The 17,439-nt window shown below is 40.0% G+C and overlaps 1 protein-coding gene across 1 annotated transcript; it reads right to left on the bottom strand.

The window, feature by feature from the left end:
- Positions 1-170: 170 nt before the first annotated feature.
- flot1a (flotillin 1a) lies at positions 171-17,091 on the bottom strand. Its single transcript, XM_078267846.1, has 13 exons — positions 16,854-17,091; positions 16,258-16,321; positions 15,774-15,849; positions 13,064-13,154; positions 11,808-11,951; positions 10,820-10,939; positions 9,931-10,026; positions 9,487-9,639; positions 9,186-9,367; positions 7,077-7,122; positions 6,710-6,847; positions 6,042-6,206; positions 171-3,925 (listed from the first exon to the last, which is right to left on the bottom strand). Exons 2-13 carry the CDS (start codon positions 16,298-16,300, stop codon positions 3,905-3,907), a joined length of 1,275 nt encoding a protein of 424 aa, XP_078123972.1. The 5' UTR covers positions 16,301-16,321; positions 16,854-17,091; the 3' UTR covers positions 171-3,904.
- Between the last annotated feature and the right edge of the window lie 348 nt (positions 17,092-17,439).

Here is a 17,439-nt window from a genome sequence, read left to right on the forward strand (position 1 = left end):
ACAACAGGAACAACTGCGCCAGCAACTTACTCTTGGGCAAGGCACTGTGTTCCAGTAGAGCTACCCAGTGCAAACAGTAGAACACTGCAGCTCCCAGGGAAGTGCAAGTGTGAACTAGACACCTAAAATCAACATTCAGTGACAGATCAATGAAAGGAAAACCTTAAAAATGTGTAGGAAAAAAAAGTTTATTAGGCCATGCATGTGACAGCTTCTCCATATGAACATTATGCTGTTACAATTCAACACAACGTGCCCATTGATGAAAACAAATAAAAAACTGGCACAAATAAGCTTAAACCAAGCACAAGTCAAATGTATAAACAGAAGTACATGAGTTAAACAGGAATACATAAAGACTAATAAGTAACATGTATCAGTTAAATATAGGATATAATTATTCTGTTTTTAGAAATAGTAAAGGACATACATGGTTTCCCTTTAGCAATTTAATGACAGCTTTAATTTGTAGAGTTATGTAGAATAACAATTTCCAGAAAAGAAAATCTGAAGCTGAAGTTCACAGACAGTAATTAAAAAGCAACAATGTGCCATTATCCTTGGCCGAACTTCACTGCTGAGTTGAAATAACACAGAAAACTCTTCAAAACGGATTATAGCGTAAATACATTTATAGTGAAACACTGCTGTTAGTAAAAGTTAGTTGTTAATGGTTACCTGTGAAGATAACAGTGCTACACTGATACTGCATTAAATATCAAATATTTATATATATATATATACTGTATAAATACATCTATATCCACGCGTAGTGCCACTTCAGAGTATGATTACACTTAAAACTGAATTTCAGAGGAACAAAGATCACATTTCCTTTTCTAAAGCTAATGAAAAAAATCTCCTCCTACTTTGGTAATTCCACAGTAAAGTACAGCGTCCTGACTTAAAACATATGCAAGAATAAATTACAGTTAAAGTGGGACTGACAGGTATGGATATGCATGCAAAATAACCTTCAAATAAATTAAAGTTACCTTCAGAAAAACTATTTCAATACATTTGATTTGGCTGTGCTGTAATCAGCAGGGCAGCGAACACAGTGACTGACGGACAAACAGTGAGGTGTTTAGTTGTATCATGGAGGAGAAATAAAAGGACCATTATGGTTACATTTAGCGCCATACATCATACAGCTCAGTCAAACTAAATCGGACATGCAATTCTAAATCTAAAGATTCCTAAATGTTTAAATACCTTTTGATGTCTTGCTGATACAAATCAACATTTTGCCCCAGAGCGTTGGAGGTGACAGTGTAATTGGGGTTATGATATAAGGCAAGTTGCAACACGTTTTAGGAACACTAACACTTCAGAGCTAAACCCTCACTAGCGTATCATTCTGCGTGACAGATGCATCGACTATAAGATGATAAATCACAAATATACATTGCAAGAGATTTTAACCTCCTTACAATGGATTGTTTGATATTAACTTTGTATCATAAAGTAATAAGTTAACACATAAGTACATTACACAATACATCCTTTTCCCTGAAGTACAAGCTGACATCATCTGACAATCAGTAATCTAACAGTAATCTGACTCTTTAGCATCGCCTTTGAAAAACAACAATGATACATAGTTCAGCATTTCAATACAGTTATCTCACAGTTAGACTGTGGTATTCCCATTGCTACCATAATAAAGCTATACTTTGCACCACATTTACCTTTAGTTCTACAAGCTACACCTATTATTAGATTATTATTAGAGCTGCTACACAACTTGCTATAATAACATAAATGGTGCCACTTTACTTAATGTATACATTTAGTACAGTGTATGCATTACTGGGCTACAGGGTGGCAAAGTCTCAAAGGAACCTGAACCATAAGATCCAGGTTCAAGCTCAATTTCTGGCCTAGATCCTTTTTTTTTTTGTTTAAGTGTCCTTGGGAAAAGACAGAATCCCTGACCTGTGACCCCACTGTTAATGATGGACAGGGAGAGGGGGCTTTACCTATGATGGTCATTACAGCATTAGATTATGACAAAAAAAACTGCTTTTGATCCATTGAAAATTTCATCATAAGTCATAAACTTTCATCATAAATAACATAATTCATATCATTATGATTTATACATTAAGAGCTTTAAAGGTTAACAGTAAATTGAGCTGAATTTCCTGAATTGCCAACATTGTAAGCATCCAGTAGAAAGTGACCACTGCAGTGCTCTGATGATATATATAAAAATATCAGTTAGATAAATATTTATTTAAATTTTTTTTAAATTGTTTAATACGGAAGTGCTTAGTATAGAACCTGAAGTTATATGTAGTCTCGCTTTGCCAGACCCTCCTCCAAAGCACGCTGAAGGAGGGTCTGGCTACTCCACACAGCATTCGGGGATGGGAGGAAAACGTGCTCTGGATTAATGGCATTTCTTTAAACCAATCACAATCGTCATAGACGGTGCTAAACTCCTCACAGAGCAGCTGCAAAATAGTCGTGAGAGAGAAAACTCAGATTGGACAGATAGTCTAGCTAGCTGTCTCAATTTACCCTGCAGAGATCTGAGGAGCAGTTAACCATAGTCCTCAGAAATCCACCAAATTTAAAATTCCAACACAAAGAAAGCAGAAGGAAACGGAAAAGACATGCATCCGGCGGAATTTCCTGCAGCACCGGAGCAATCCCGGAAGTGGAACGTCGTGGATATAGACTAGGGTAGATAGAACTAAAGGTGGGTTCAGGTTAGTGAACCCACACAACATTTGTTAATATTTTTGCATGACATCACAGAGAAAAGTGGGGTAAGGGGCTGCTCCACAGGGTTTTAATGTTTGATATACTATATTATACTGGTATGCCTTATGCAAGGGTCCTTAAAAAAGTAATCTTCCAAAAATCCCCAAAGTATTAACACTGATTCAGCAGGAAAAGACTAGAAGACATTATTGTGGATGGAGAACACACAAATATAAAATAGAAAACAATGACAGATGTAAAAAATATACAGTATATAAGACATAGTAATGGCATACCGATTTACAGATGGCATCACAATTTTGATTACCTTAATTTGCAACCATCCATGACAACTTTAAAGATTAAAAGGTCAAAATGATTGACTAATCCCTCTTGATAAATTAAATATGAATTCCATCAGAATCCCATGATGATAAATGAGTGATGGCTCAAACCAAAGGCAGTGGTTTTGGTCTAGACTATGCAATGATAGTAGCATTAGTAAATCAAGGTTTTGAATGCGTGTTGGTGTTAAACATTCATGTTAAGATGCACTTACGGTTTGGCAGCGAGGCAGTGGACAGGCAGTAATGGAGGTAAAAGTAAACACAGACAGCGGGGAGAGACTCAGACAAAAGGAGACGAATAAAGACTTTCTCATTAGCGTGCAGTGCAGAGAGAAGAAAGTGAAAATGTAAAAAGTACTGGACACACAGAGGCTACAGTTACTTGTTGCTATGAATTTAAAAATCGGGTCAAGCCAATGTAAAGTAAGTCACAGGCCTGAATTTTTAAAAAGAAAATATGTGGAAAGTATTGTAATTGGAGTGCTTTGTGTTGAGGCTGAATGTAATACAGTACCAGGGCAATATATAAAAACAAATAACTGAAATAAAAACTGTAACTGTAGCCGGATGAGTACAATACTTTAGCCCAGATAGACCTGGGTATCAGTGACCAAAGGAAGTGTACGTGTTTTCACAACACAGAAACATCACAGCAAGATGTCTACAGAGCTACATGGGGGGGAAACAGCTGACCGGATGCTGCGAGACAGAAATGGGACTAGAAGAGAGAGGCTGTTAGTGTTAGCAGACTCATGCAAAGAGTCCAGGCAGCTGATACGGCTAGGGGAGGGCGGAGGGGGGAGGGGGGAGTGGATCTGTCCGGTCATCAGACTGGTTGATTCTCTTCAGCCTGTACGAGAGATCACCTGCAGAATGGACACAAACAAGAGGGAAAGAGAGAGACGTCTTTTCTTAAAGTTCAGTTTCAATTTCTTTATATTAATAAATGGCGACAACGCTCAGAGCATTAGAGCTTAACTTAAAGCTTTTAAGCCTATTCACGGTCTAGTTCAGTCTCTCACTGCTCTCATCAACCCCATTTCCCATTCTGATAAAACCCACTGTATGCTACCGGGCCAACAGCAAATGTCGGAGTTAGCAACTAGCTGACAGAAAAGCTGCTGGATGTTCAATCTACAGTCAGGTCCATAAATATTGGGACATCGACACAATTCTAATCTTTTTGGCTCTATACACCACCACAATGGAGTTGAAATGAAATGAACAAGATGTGCTTTAACTGCAGACTTTCAGCTTTAATTTGAGGGTATTTACATCCAAATCAGGTGAATGGTGTAGGAATTACAACAGTTTGTATATGTGCCTCCCACTTTTTAAGGGACCAAAAGTAATGGGACAATTGGCTGCTCAGCTGTTCCATGGCCAGGTGTTTGTTATTCCCTCATTATCCCATTTACAAGGAGCAGATAAAAGGTCCAGAGTTCATTTCAAGTGTGCTATTTACATTTGGAATCTGTTGCTGTCAACTCTCAATATGAGATCCAAAGAGCTGTCACTATCAGTGAAGCAAGCCATCATTAGGCTGAAAAATCTAAACAAACCCATCAGAGAGATAGCAAAAACATTAGGTGTGGCCAAATCAACTGTTTGGAACATTCTTAAAAAAGAAAGAACGCACCGGTGAGCTCAGCAACACCAAAAGACCCGGAAGACCACGGAAAACAACTGTGGTGGATGACCGAAGAATACTTTCCCTGGTGAAGAAAAACACCCTTCACAACAGTTGGCCAGATCAAGAACACTCTCCAGGAGGTAGGTGTGTGTGTGTCAAAGTCAACAATCAAGAGAAGACTTCACCAGAGTGAATACAGAGGGTTCACTACAAGATGTAAACCATTGGTGAGCCTCAACAACAGGAAGGCCAGATTAGAGTTGCCAAACAACATCTAAAAAAGCCTTCACATTTCTGGAACAACATCCTATGGACAGATGAGACAAAGATCAACTTGTACCAGAGTGATGGGAAGAGAAGAGTATGGAGAAGGAAAGGAACTGCTCATGATCCAAAGCATACCACCTCATCAGTGAAGTATGGTGGTGGTAGTGTCATGGCGTAGGGCATGTATGGCTGCCAATGGAACTGGTTCTCTTGTATTTATTGATGATGTGACTGCTGACAAAAGCAGCAGGATGAATTCTGAAGTGTTTCGGGCAATATTATCTGCTCATATTCAGCCAAATGCTTCAGAACTCATTGGACGGCGCTTCACAGTGCAGATGGACAATGACCCGAAGCATACTGCGAAAGCAACCAAAGAGTTTTTTAAGGGAAAGAAGTGGAATGTTATGCAATGGCCAAGTCAATCACCTGACCTGAATCCGATTGAGCATGCATTTCACTTGCTGAAGACAAAACTGAAGGGAAAATGCCCCAAGAACAAGCAGGAACTGAAGACAGTTGCAGTAGAGGCCTGGCAGAGCATCACCAGGGATGAAACCCAGCGTCTGGTGATGTCTATGCGTTCCAGACTTCAGGCTGTAATTGAATGCAAAGGATTTGCAACCAAGTATTAAGAAGTGAAAGTTTGATTTATGATTGTTAATCTGTCCCATTACTTTTGGTCCCTTAAAAAGTGGGAGGCACATATACAAACTGTTGTAATTCCTACACCGTTCACCTGATTTGGATGTGAATACCCTCAAATTAAAGCTGAAAGTCTGCAGTTAAAGCACATCTTGTTCGTTTCATTTCAAAAAGATTAGAATTGTGTCGATGTCCCAATATTTATGGACCTGACTGTATGAAACTGTTAATGCTGACACATTATCCATATGAAGGTGACAAAATGCCAGGATGCTTTGGAGTTCTTCTGCCTTCAATTGGCAACAAAAATAATCAATTAATGCAGCTGTGATATACATTCTTCATGCATCGTCCATGATGCATTTGACATGACATGTATCAGCAGACCAGAGTCAGCGAGTCCAGTGAAATACAGGATTATATAGTGTTTGTGTTACCTGGGAGATGTTGACTCCAGTCAGTTTCTCCACAGCCTCAGGGAGGCGGACCATGATGTCCAGCACCTCTCCTGACAGTTTGGCTGCGCCCACCTCCCCGCCTCCACTGGATACCATGGTAACCTTGTTGGCTGCACACAGAGGCCTGCTGATCTCTTCTGCCATCTGGTGAAAGACGGATATTGCCAAATGTTAAAACCTTTACAAATATATAACTGAAACAATATACATGTAATTTCATATTTTCTTGACAATTTCTTCTTAAATTCTAAAATGTGAAATTAAAAAAGCAGTACTTGAATTTCTCAAGTTTCTAAAAACAAAGCATTGTGCTGTCACTCCAAAGAAAACAAATTAGCATTGATACTTTTGTTTTTGTTTTCTGATACAATTTATATCCTCAATATGTTTTTGTTCATGGCTTTGAAAAAAGGTGCAGTAAATAGAGCCAATTATTAGCTGTAATTAGGACAGTAAGTGGAACCCAGGGATGGATTTGTAACCAAATCAAACAACCCACATACAAATGTTAAAACCTTTACAAACTTAAATATAATTGTATGATATTTTCTCTGACGCTTTCTTCTTCAAATTCCAAAATGTCGTAATTAGGACAGTATGTAAGGTATAAACGGCTGTTATAGACTGCACACTATGTTGTCTCTCACCAGAGGTAGTTGCTGCAGCAGCATGTCCACCATGGCTCCGTCCTTGTACTGCTGGAAGGCCTCTGCCTTCTTCGCCATCTGCTCTGCCTCAGCGCGACCCTTGGCCTCCACTGCAAACGCCTCGGCCTCACCTTTCATCTGAAGGAGACAAGAGGACGCCCGGGGTACTTTTCCAGAAAACACTGAGGAGAAACTACTCCCAAATGAGATACTTTGCGACTCATACACACAACAAGAACGTTTGTGGGCATAAGATCAATATTTAAAAAAAAAAACAACTCTTAACTTGATTTTCATTTTTAAACTGTTTTGAAAAACTAAAGACAGCTGAGTTTGGAATCAGTTGTTGTGATGATCTGTGACTCACCCTGATGGACTCGGCTTCGGCCTCCGCCTCCATGATCAACTTAAGACTGGACAGCGAGAGAGAAAGAAAAGCGGACTCAGACAGAAAACCACAGATGGTTCAGCCAAGAGTGAATGATACTACTATATCACGATCAATACTACAACAGGAGGCAGAGTTGAGTCTGATCTCTTTTTTCACTTAAAGGTCCCATGGCATGAAAAATTCACTTTATGAGGTTTTTCAACCTTAATATGAGTTCCCCCAGCCTGCCTATGGTCCCCCAGTGGCTAGAAATGGCGATAAGTGTAAACCGAGCCCTGGGTATCCTGCTCCGCCTTTGAGAAAATGAAAGCTCAGATGGGCCGATCTGGAATCTCCTCCTTATGACGTCATAAGGGGCAAGGTTACCTCCCCTTTCTCTGCTTTGCCCGCCCAGAGAATTTGGCCCGCCCATGAGAAAGAGAGAGACATCATGGCTTGCAAACAAGCGAAGCATGGCAGTTGGTCAAGGCCACACCTCCACTCTCCACCTTGCCCCCCCTCTCTCCTCCTCAATAGCATTTAAAGCTACAGACACAGAAATGGCACATCCTAAGGAAAGCTCATTGTGGGACTGGCTCTAGTGGCTGTAATTCTGCACCAAGGCTGAATTTTGGGAAAGAGACTTCAGATACAGTATTAGGGGGCCACTAAGGCCTATATAAAAGAGACTTCAGATACAGTATTAGGGGGCCACTAAGGCCTATATAAAAGAGACTTCAGATACAGTATTAGGGGGCCACTAAGGCCTATATAAAAGAGACTTCAGATACAGTATTAGGGGACCACTAAGGCCTATATAAAAGAGACTTCAGATACAGTATTAGGGGACCACTAAGGCCTATATAAAAGAGACTTCAGATACAATATTAGGGGACCACTAAGGTCTATATAAAAGAGACTTCAGATACAGTATTAGAGGACCACTAAGGTCTATATAAAAGAGACTTCAGATACAGTATTAGGGGACCACTAAGGTCTATATAAAAGCGTCCAAAAAGCAGCATGTCATGGGACCTTTAATCATCAAAAGAAGCACAGTATCATGTTTAATGGATTTCACACTCTGTCACTATGATACGTTGGGATTGTTTTCTTAAAAAAAACGATTTGTCAGTGGCTGTAAAAAGTCGCATTCAGTTCCACCTGTCTTGTTTTAATCATCGTTGGAAAATAACCAAGTACATTTACTCAAGTACTGTATTTGAGAACAATTGAGATACTTGCACTTTACATAAGTATTTCCATTTTCTGCTACCGTATACTTCTAATCCACTCCATTCAGAGGCAAGTATTGTTTTACTTCACTACATTCATTTGATAAATTTAGTAACTAGTTACTTTCCAGATTCAGATCAATATTACAAAATGTAATCAACAAATAAATGATGATGCTGATGATGACGATGATGATGATGATGATGATGATGATGATGATGATGATGATGATGTATTTATTGTAGGTTAAGAAAAGGTAAAGCTCTAGCTGGAATAAAATAAAGTAATTAAAATCAGTACCACCTTAACCAGCTGCATCATTAAAGTGATGTGGAACATTTATACATAAATAATTATATTGCAATAATGTATATGGTAATATACTGTATATTATTCTGACATGGGCCATTCTGCATCGTGAGTACTTTTACATTTGGTAATTTAGATATATTTTGATGCTAATACTTTTGTACTTTTACTCAAGTAAGATTTTGAATGCAGGACTTTTACTTTACTGTAACATGGTATTTCTCCACTCTGTTGTTGATACTTTTACTTAAGCAAAAGATTAGTGTACTTCCTCCACTACTTGTTTTAATTTACCTAACCATACCATGACATACCTTATCTATCTGTGTGAATAGGAGTTGTAGAAAGCCTACTTACATAAAAAGGAGGGTAATACAAAATAAAGGTTTCTGCAATCCACCAAACAACAGGAAATTCAGCTTTCCTCGGGATACATCAACAAGAGCAAACGTACTGCAAAGACAGGGGCCTTAAACTTTGGTACTAAAAACTGAAAGACCACCTGCCTTCTCACAACACTGCCTTGTTGTTTTGGAAGCGCAGTGAGCCCTTGCAACTCACCGCTGAGCCTCGGCCAGTTTCTCCAGGCGGTACCTCTCAGCCTCTGCAGGTTTCTTCACCTTGGCCTCCAGCTCCTTCTCCCTGCGGCTGATCTCCTGCTCCTGCAGCATGATTTGCTGCGTCCGCTCCACCACCTGGACCTGCATCTTCTCCTCCTCGATGAGCTGCTTCGTCTTCGCTACCTGGAAGATACAGTATGCGCATATTATATTTTGTCAGTCAATATTATAAAATATTAGCTCCAGGTCAGTAAATGTGTTACTGATTGCAGTCACGCAGTTCGTATTCACCCCGTGTCTACCTGCAGCTGGTAGGCCATCTCTGACTCAGCCTTCTTTGTGTTGACCTCGATGTCATAGGCAGCCTTCTTCAGCTCATAGTCCCTCTGGGCCTTTGCCATGTCGATCTCATTCTTGTACTGAGCCGAGACTTTCTCCTGCATCGCATGAGCCTCCTGCAGGAACAGGAGGAGATAAAGGAGGGAGAAAATAGGGATCAGTGGGAATAAGTCTTGAAAATAGAATAAACAGGATGAAGATGCTTAAGATACGAGCAATCATAAATACCACTGGGGACTGAGCAGAACAAACTATGTGACTGACTTACTCTAAAAACAGACTTCTAAAAACAAGTTGATCGTCAATTCCAATACACCCTGTTGCTGCCCGATGGTTATGTTGAAATGAGACACCTTCATAGGAATAACAACATCCTGGGGGGAGGGAGACAACGTGATATATCTCACCCTGATCACAGCATCTCTCTTGTTCTTGGCCTCTCCAATGCGAGCGTCTTTCTGAACCTGGGCAGTTCGAGCTTTTCCCAGCGAATGCAGATAATCCTGAGTACCAGAAAGAGATGTCAAAACAGAATGATTCAAAGATACAGAAAATCCCTTTTATTTTTGAGCTAACATGATGTAGCTATGGCAGCTTTTTCTGTAGTCAACAGAAAATGAAAAACAGAAGTGAGAAATGTGCATCTCGATAGGATGCGTCGTTCTGTTGTGTACAGTTTCAATATATAATTTTTTTTATCTTGAATTAGATGGTCATCAATTTGTTAAAAAGAATTAAGAGACCCTAGCAAACTCACTAAATACACATCAAATTATAAATGTTAAAGTTTTGTTCCATTTCTGAAAATGACTAGTCTCGCAGAGCCAGACCTTCCTCCACAGCGCTGCGGAGGAGGGTCTGGCTAGTCTACACAGCATTCCGGGATGGGAGAAAAACGTGCTCTGGTTTGTCACAATCACAATCATCTTGGGCGGTGCTAAGCGCCGGACGGAGCCACAGTGCCGCTGCTAAATAGCCTCGGGAAGGAACTTGTTTTGGTGGAACGAATGTAGGTTCAAAGGTTGTTTTAGTCGTGCAACAGAAACCTCAGATTGGACAGATAGTCTAGCTAGCTGTCTGGATTTACCCTGCAGAGATCTGAGGAGCAGTTAACCATAGTCCTCAGAAATCCACCGGAGTTTAGAATTACAACACGAAGAAAGAAGAAGGTAATGGACAAAAAAAAAAAAGAGTGAAATTTCCTGCGGCACCGGAGCAATCCCGGAAGTGGAACGTCGTGGATATAGACTAGGAAATTAATAATTGAAAAATACTTGTTTGAAGATATGCGGTTACCTGGTCGTCGTGAACATCTTTGAGCGTGTAGCTGACCACGCTGATGCCCATGTTGACCAGGTCAGAGGACGCCACCTTAAAAACCTGCTCCGAGAACTTTTTTCGGTCCTTGTAGATCTCCTGTAAGAGGTATGTGGTATTTACTGTCTCTCTAGGTCAAAATAGAATCAAAACAATACAAGTTAGATATGTTTTACATGCTCAGCCCTGCTATTAGCATCTGTGCCTTTACAGTCAAGAAGGCAATGTGACATAAACAAACCTTTAAGGGTACACTGTGTAGGAATTTCTCCCATCTAGAAATTGTATTTTGCATTCAAACGAATAGTGCTCTCTAGCGCCTCCCTTTTTCAAATGCGTGTTGCAACTACGGTAGCTGTTATGTACCAAGAAGCTATGACAACATGTCTTCCAATTTTCGCTTTTTTGGCGACGGGGATTCATTCTCCTGTGGTTCGGCATTAAGTATGATCCTCCATTATGAACTAAAGTGCAGTGCAGGCTTTCCGGGGCAGTGACAAGCGCCTCTCACTGATCTCCTTCTCCGTTTCAGCTGGTTTCAGTCACGTGACGCTGGCTCTGAACGAAAACGCGTTGTGGATTAGCTAGACAGGTAGGCTAGTGCTTTATGTCCCCTTATTGCCCGTACAATGTAAATACAGATAAGTTAAATTCTTCGCTTACGAGAATAAGTCAGATCATTGGCAGAGGTCATTTTACACCAATGAGGACATATTTATGAATGAAGACATTGATTTTACCTAATTAAATACTTAAAACACTACACAGTGTACCTTTAAACATGAACGTTTTCTCTCTTTTTGTCTAAAACTCACTAAATTAATATTTGTCACGTAAATCTGTCACGAACAAGACATGGTGACACTATTTCAGGGCAACACGGTTTAATTACCGTCTTGAACTTAAAATGTCAGAATTTAAACTTTAGTCAATCCAACGACAAAACGAACAACCACCCCATCCTTACCTCAACAGTCAGGTGGGCGATGATGGCCCGCTGGTGTCCCTCCAGCGTCTCCAAGGCAATCTGAGCGATCTCGGCCTCTGACTTCCCCATGAACATCTGGCAGGCTGCAGCCAGCATCTGTTTGTTCTGACCCTGGATCTTCATCTGTAAGAAACAGCTGCTAGTTGGCTGTTGTGATGACAGTGACACACTGACAGCATTGCTGGGTTCATGCGCTATGTCCAGTGTTGTAATGTAACAAAGTACAAATACTTCGTTACTGTACTTAAGTAGAATTGTCACCATGGGCGATTTTAGACCCTTTTCAGAGGGGCTTGAGCCCCCCTACATTTCATCTCAGCCCCCCTAAAAATTATAATAATAAAAAGCTTTTTTTTTAATCAATTTTGGTGCTTCAAGTTAGAGTTGCAAACTTGTCTGTTATTGACAGAGGACAAACAATTACAGGTTCAAAGGGTTTGAAACAGGTTTAATATCCTGTGTGTCTGTCGCCGATGCTATGCACCTGTAACCCAGTCAAGGAAAGGGTTAACAGAAACGTAGTGTTGGCCAATCGGAGGTGGATGTGCCAGACTCCCGCCTTTGGCTGAGGCTCCATCTAATCTGTCAGAGGGAGAGCAGGAGTGCGGTTGTGAAGTTCAACGGTGGTAGTCCCCAGAGAAGAAGTTGGTTATTTCATGGCGCACTTTTGCATGCACTATATCCGTGTCACATTCTCATTAGGGGCTGAGCCCCCCTAAAGGTCTGATCCTAGAATCGCCCCTGATTTTCACGGATCTGTATTTTACTTTGTTATTTATATTTCTGGAAACTTTTACTTTTACTCCACTACTTTTCCTAAATAAAATGTATACTTTTACTCCGATACATTTCCTTAACAAAATGTATACTTATACCCCACTACATCTCCCCTAAGCGTCTTCGTTACTCAGGCAGGTTGCTTGAGTAGATACAGAAACGTTGCAGCTACATCTTTATTATTCAGATTATTTTTTGGGACATTTTTAGGCCTTTATTTCCACAGGACAGATAAAGACATGAAAGGGGGGAGAGAGGGGGAATGACATGCAGCAAAGGGCCACAGGTCGGAGTTGAACCCGCAGCTGCTGTGTCGAAGAGTAAACCTTTACATATGTGCGCTTGCTCTACCAACTGAGCTCACCCGGCCACAGCCATGTTGAGTTGTGTCCATTAGTCTATACCTGTCCTCCTTAGCTAAACCTCCTGTCGCTCCCTCTGCAGCGATGCACACTGACCTGAGCTATCCCGGTGACAGAGATCGGCACCCCGTGGCGGGTGTAGACTTTATCGCTCTTCACATTCAGAGTCAGAGTGTTCAGGGAAATCCTGGAGGGAGGCAGGGAGAGACATATAAAGGAAAATATGATTACTGATTGATTATCCACTGCTCTAATGGCACACATTTAAGTGTAGTAGTTTCTGCTTTGTACTTGTATTGTGTAGTAAGTAAAGTAGAAAGTACTGAGTGCATGCTTTTACAGGTACAGGATCAAGGCCAGGTACAAGACTCATTAAGTCTGTTGCCATATGATGAAATGAAAAGCAGGAGAGGCATGTGCAGAAAGCAAACTACTCCTGTGAGATAGATGTTGACTTACAGGTAAGCAATGGTTTAAGTGCAGCACAAATGGCATTATTAGACATAATATACAGTCAGGTCCATAAATATTGGGACATCGACACAATTCTAATCTTTTTGGCTCTATACACCACCACAATGGAGTTGAAATGAAACGAACAAGATGTGCTTTAACTGCAGACTTTCAGCTTTAATTTGAGGGTATTTACATCCAAATCAGGTGAACGGTGTAGGAATTACAACAGTTTGTATATGTGCCTCCCACTTTTTAAGGGACCAAAAGTAATGGGACAATTGGCTGCTCAGCTGTTCCATGGCCAGGTGTGTGTTATTCCCTCATTATCCCATTTACAAGGAGCAGATAAAAGGTCCAGAGTTCATTTCAAGTGTGCTATTTGCATTTGGAATCTGTTGCTGTCAACTCTCAATATGAGATCCAAAGAGCTGTCACTATCAGTGAAGCAAGCCATCATTAGGCTGAAAAATCTAAACAAACCCATCAGAGAGATAGCAAAAACATTAGGTGTGGCCAAATCAACTGTTTGGAACATTCTTAAAAAGAAAGAACGCACCGGTGAGCTCAGCAACACCAAAAGACCCGGAAGACCACGGAAAACAACTGTGGTGGATGACCGAAGAATACTTTCCCTGGTGAAGAAAACACCCTTCACAACAGTTGGCCAGATCAAGAACACTCTCCAGGAGGTAGGTGTGTGTGTCAAAGTCAACAATCAAGAGAAGACTTCACCAGAGTGAATACAGAGGGTTCACTACAAGATGTAAACCATTGGTGAGCCTCAAAAACAGGAAGGCCAGATTAGAGTTTGCCAAACAACATCTAAAAAAGCCTTCACATTTCTGGAACAACATCCTATGGACAGATGAGACAAAGATCTTGTACCAGAGTGATGGGAAGAGAAGACTATGGAGAAGGAAAGGAACTGCTCATGATCCAAAGCATACCACCTCATCAGTGAAGTATGGTGGTGGTAGTGTCATGGCGTGGGCATGTATGGCTGCCAATGGAACTGGTTCTCTTGTATTTATTGATGATGTGACTGCTGACAAAAGCAGCAGGATGAATTCTGAAGTGTTTCGGGCAATATTATCTGCTGATATTCAGCCAAATGCTTCAGAACTCATTGGACGGCGCTTCACAGTGCAGATGGACAATGACCCGAAGCATACTGCGAAAAGCAACCAAAGAGTTTTTTTAAGGGAAAGAAGTGGAATGTTATGCAATGGCCAAGTCAATCACCTGACCTGAATCCGATTGAGCATGCATTTCACTTGCTGAAGACAAAACTGAAGGGAAAATGCCCCAAGAACAAGCAGGAACTGAAGACAGTTGCAGTAGAGGCCTGGCAGAGCATCACCAGGGATGAAACCCAGCGTCTGGTGATGTCTATGCCTTCCAGACTTCAGGCTGGAATTGATTGCAAAGGATTTGCAACCAAGTATTAAAAAGTGAAAGTTTGATTTATGATTGTTAATCTGTCCCATTACTTTTGGTCCCTTAAAAAGTGGGAGGCACATATACAAACTGTTGTAATTCTTACACCGTTCACGTGATTTGGATGTAAATACCCTCAAATTAAAGCTGAAAGTCTGCAGTTAAAGCACATCTTGTTTGTTTCATTTCAACTCCATTGTGGTGGTGTATAGAGCCAAAAAGATGTAGATGTTAGTAATCATTTGTATTTAGTGAGGAGGAGGAAGAAGATGGCCACTGTATTGAATCTATGTCCATCAGCCATCCTGGCACTACAATCGCAAATTTGTTATTAATATTTATAGGATTTATTAGGGCTGGGCAATATATCGATATTATATCAATATCGCTATATGAGGCAGATATAGTCTTACATTTTGGATATCGTAATATCCTGATATGCCACAAGTGTTGTCTTTTCCTGGTTTTAAAGGCTGCATTACAGTAGAGCGATGTAATTTCCTGAACTTACCAGACTGTTCTAGCTGTTCTATTATTTGCCTTTACGCACATAGTTATTATATCAACATAACATAACTGCTCAGTCATTGTGTGCATATTTTGTGAAAGCACCAATTGTCAACCCTACAATATCACCACAATATAGATATCGAGGTATTTGGTCAAAAATGTCGGGATATTTGATTTTCTCCATATCGCCGAGTTCTAGGATTTATTACCTTTTTATTAAAATATCCTTTAGAGTAAAGTTACTCTTTCCTTTCCAATTTGTATTTGTATTTAATGTTGAGGCAGTGCTTTTTGCCACCTTATCACGTTTGCCATGTGCTGTACATCTGGTAATAACGTCAGTTAAAAAGCAGCAACGTCAGGATGTAAAGATGTGTAACAGTGGACATTCACATTTGCCAACCTCTGTAACTGCTGGACACACGGGATGACGAATACTCGGCCTCCGGGTATCATCAGTGGAGGAGAACGACAGAAACCTGGGAGAGATGAGAGACCGAGCAGAGCCTCAAATCAGATTTCAGACATGACTGAGGTTGAGTGATATGAACAAAACATTGCAACATCAACTTTTTTCAAATTTCTGGTTTTGTAGCATGATTCACTTTAGAATTAGATATTCAACCAAAAACTGCTTAAGTAGCATTGAGTAATTCCTATTTCATAAGCCTTGCTTACAAAAATGTAACATTTTCAAATAGGTTATCATGTAGATGCTTTTAAATAATTTGTATATTTTGTTCACTTTGGAATGACAGCATTATAACAGATGGATGAAAAACAAGAATGATGAACTTTTGATTATGGTACTGTATTAGTTTTTTTTGTTAAAGTTTAAAAAAAGTTGATGTAGCCAGTAGTCTATAGCCTAGAGGCCATCATTTTACCTGACACCACCATAGCCTCGTTGGGACCACAGGTGTAGAACATGTTTGCTGATCCTCTTTCAGACTAAAAACCAAAGAAAGTAGTGGAATAATAATACATAAAAGCAGTCACTATTAAAGTCCCACCTTACAAACACACCACTAATAAAGGAATTGCATGTTGCCTACTTGTACCACATATATAGGCCTACTTATTTTATTTTATTATGTTATTTGAAATATAACAGGCTTCCAAAAACGAGTAACGCTAACAGTGTGTTATGTTTACTCTATGACTCCCATGACTAAAGAGGAGGGAGGGTTGTGATGGTAACCAGAGAGCAGACCAGCAGGGATACAATCTAATTATTTACCCAAATGTTGCGCAGTTAAATCCGCAAGAAAAGATGTAAGAATAACAAAAAACCTCACACATTAGAGACACTTATTAAGAAAGAATCGCTTAAAAAAATAAATAAATAAATATATATATATATATATGTGTAACGTTACTCTCATCTATCCATTAACTCCATCAATTTAGTACCTACATTTGTGTTTACAATCGAGAATGGATGTGGATAGTGCACAGAGGTTTAATATAGCCACACACTTACCGGTTAGTATATAAACGATGTGGTTTAGATGGAGTAGGGTGGATAAATAGCGGTCTGTCTTGGTTAAAAGGGTTAAAATGAATGTATTTTGGCCCAGCGGATGGATATTCCAGTTAGATTCGAGCTGTACGATCAGCTCAGCGGCTTTTATTGAGCGTGCCCATCACTCAAACTGTGTGAGTCCGCCATCTAGCGGCGTGGTGGGGAACTGCCATGAATACACCGTCCGATATTTTACTTGAGTAAAAGTAGGAATACCACAGTGTAGAAATACTCTGTTACAAGTATAAATCCTGCATTCAAAATTCTACTTAATCAATATACAAAAGTATTAGCATCAAAATATACTTTTAATCCAAAGTAAATTTACCTATAATGCAGAATATCCTATTTCGTAATAAATTGAAAGTAATTTCCCCACAGGTCACAGACCATTTATTATAAATGTACTATATTTTCAAACACAGGACTATCTTGTATCTATATTTACTTAGATTCTTTAACTCCTTCTTTAAACTATGCTGATTGATAATAGCTGTATTTAGTGTTCCTGTATTATGGCAACACTTTTATTATTTTCTATTCT

The sequence above is a fragment of the Sander vitreus genome, chromosome 14 (assembly GCF_031162955.1).
Source record: "Sander vitreus isolate 19-12246 chromosome 14, sanVit1, whole genome shotgun sequence".
NCBI classification, from domain to species: Eukaryota; Metazoa; Chordata; class Actinopteri; order Perciformes; family Percidae; genus Sander; species Sander vitreus.

What these genes read in the sequence shown, in the direction of transcription:
- flot1a (XM_078267846.1), bottom strand. Translation starts at nt 16,300, where the DNA reads ATGTTCTACACCTGTGGTCCCAACGAGGCTATGGTGGTGTCAG. An exon ending in TCGCCCACCTGACTGTTGAG is followed by an intron (nt 10,940 to 11,807) that starts GTAAGGATGGGG and finishes TACCTCTTACAG; the next exon opens with GAGATCTACAAGGACCGAAA. An exon ending in AGATGGCCTACCAGCTGCAG is followed by an intron (nt 9,368 to 9,486) that starts GTAGACACGGGG and finishes TGTATCTTCCAG; the next exon opens with GTAGCGAAGACGAAGCAGCT.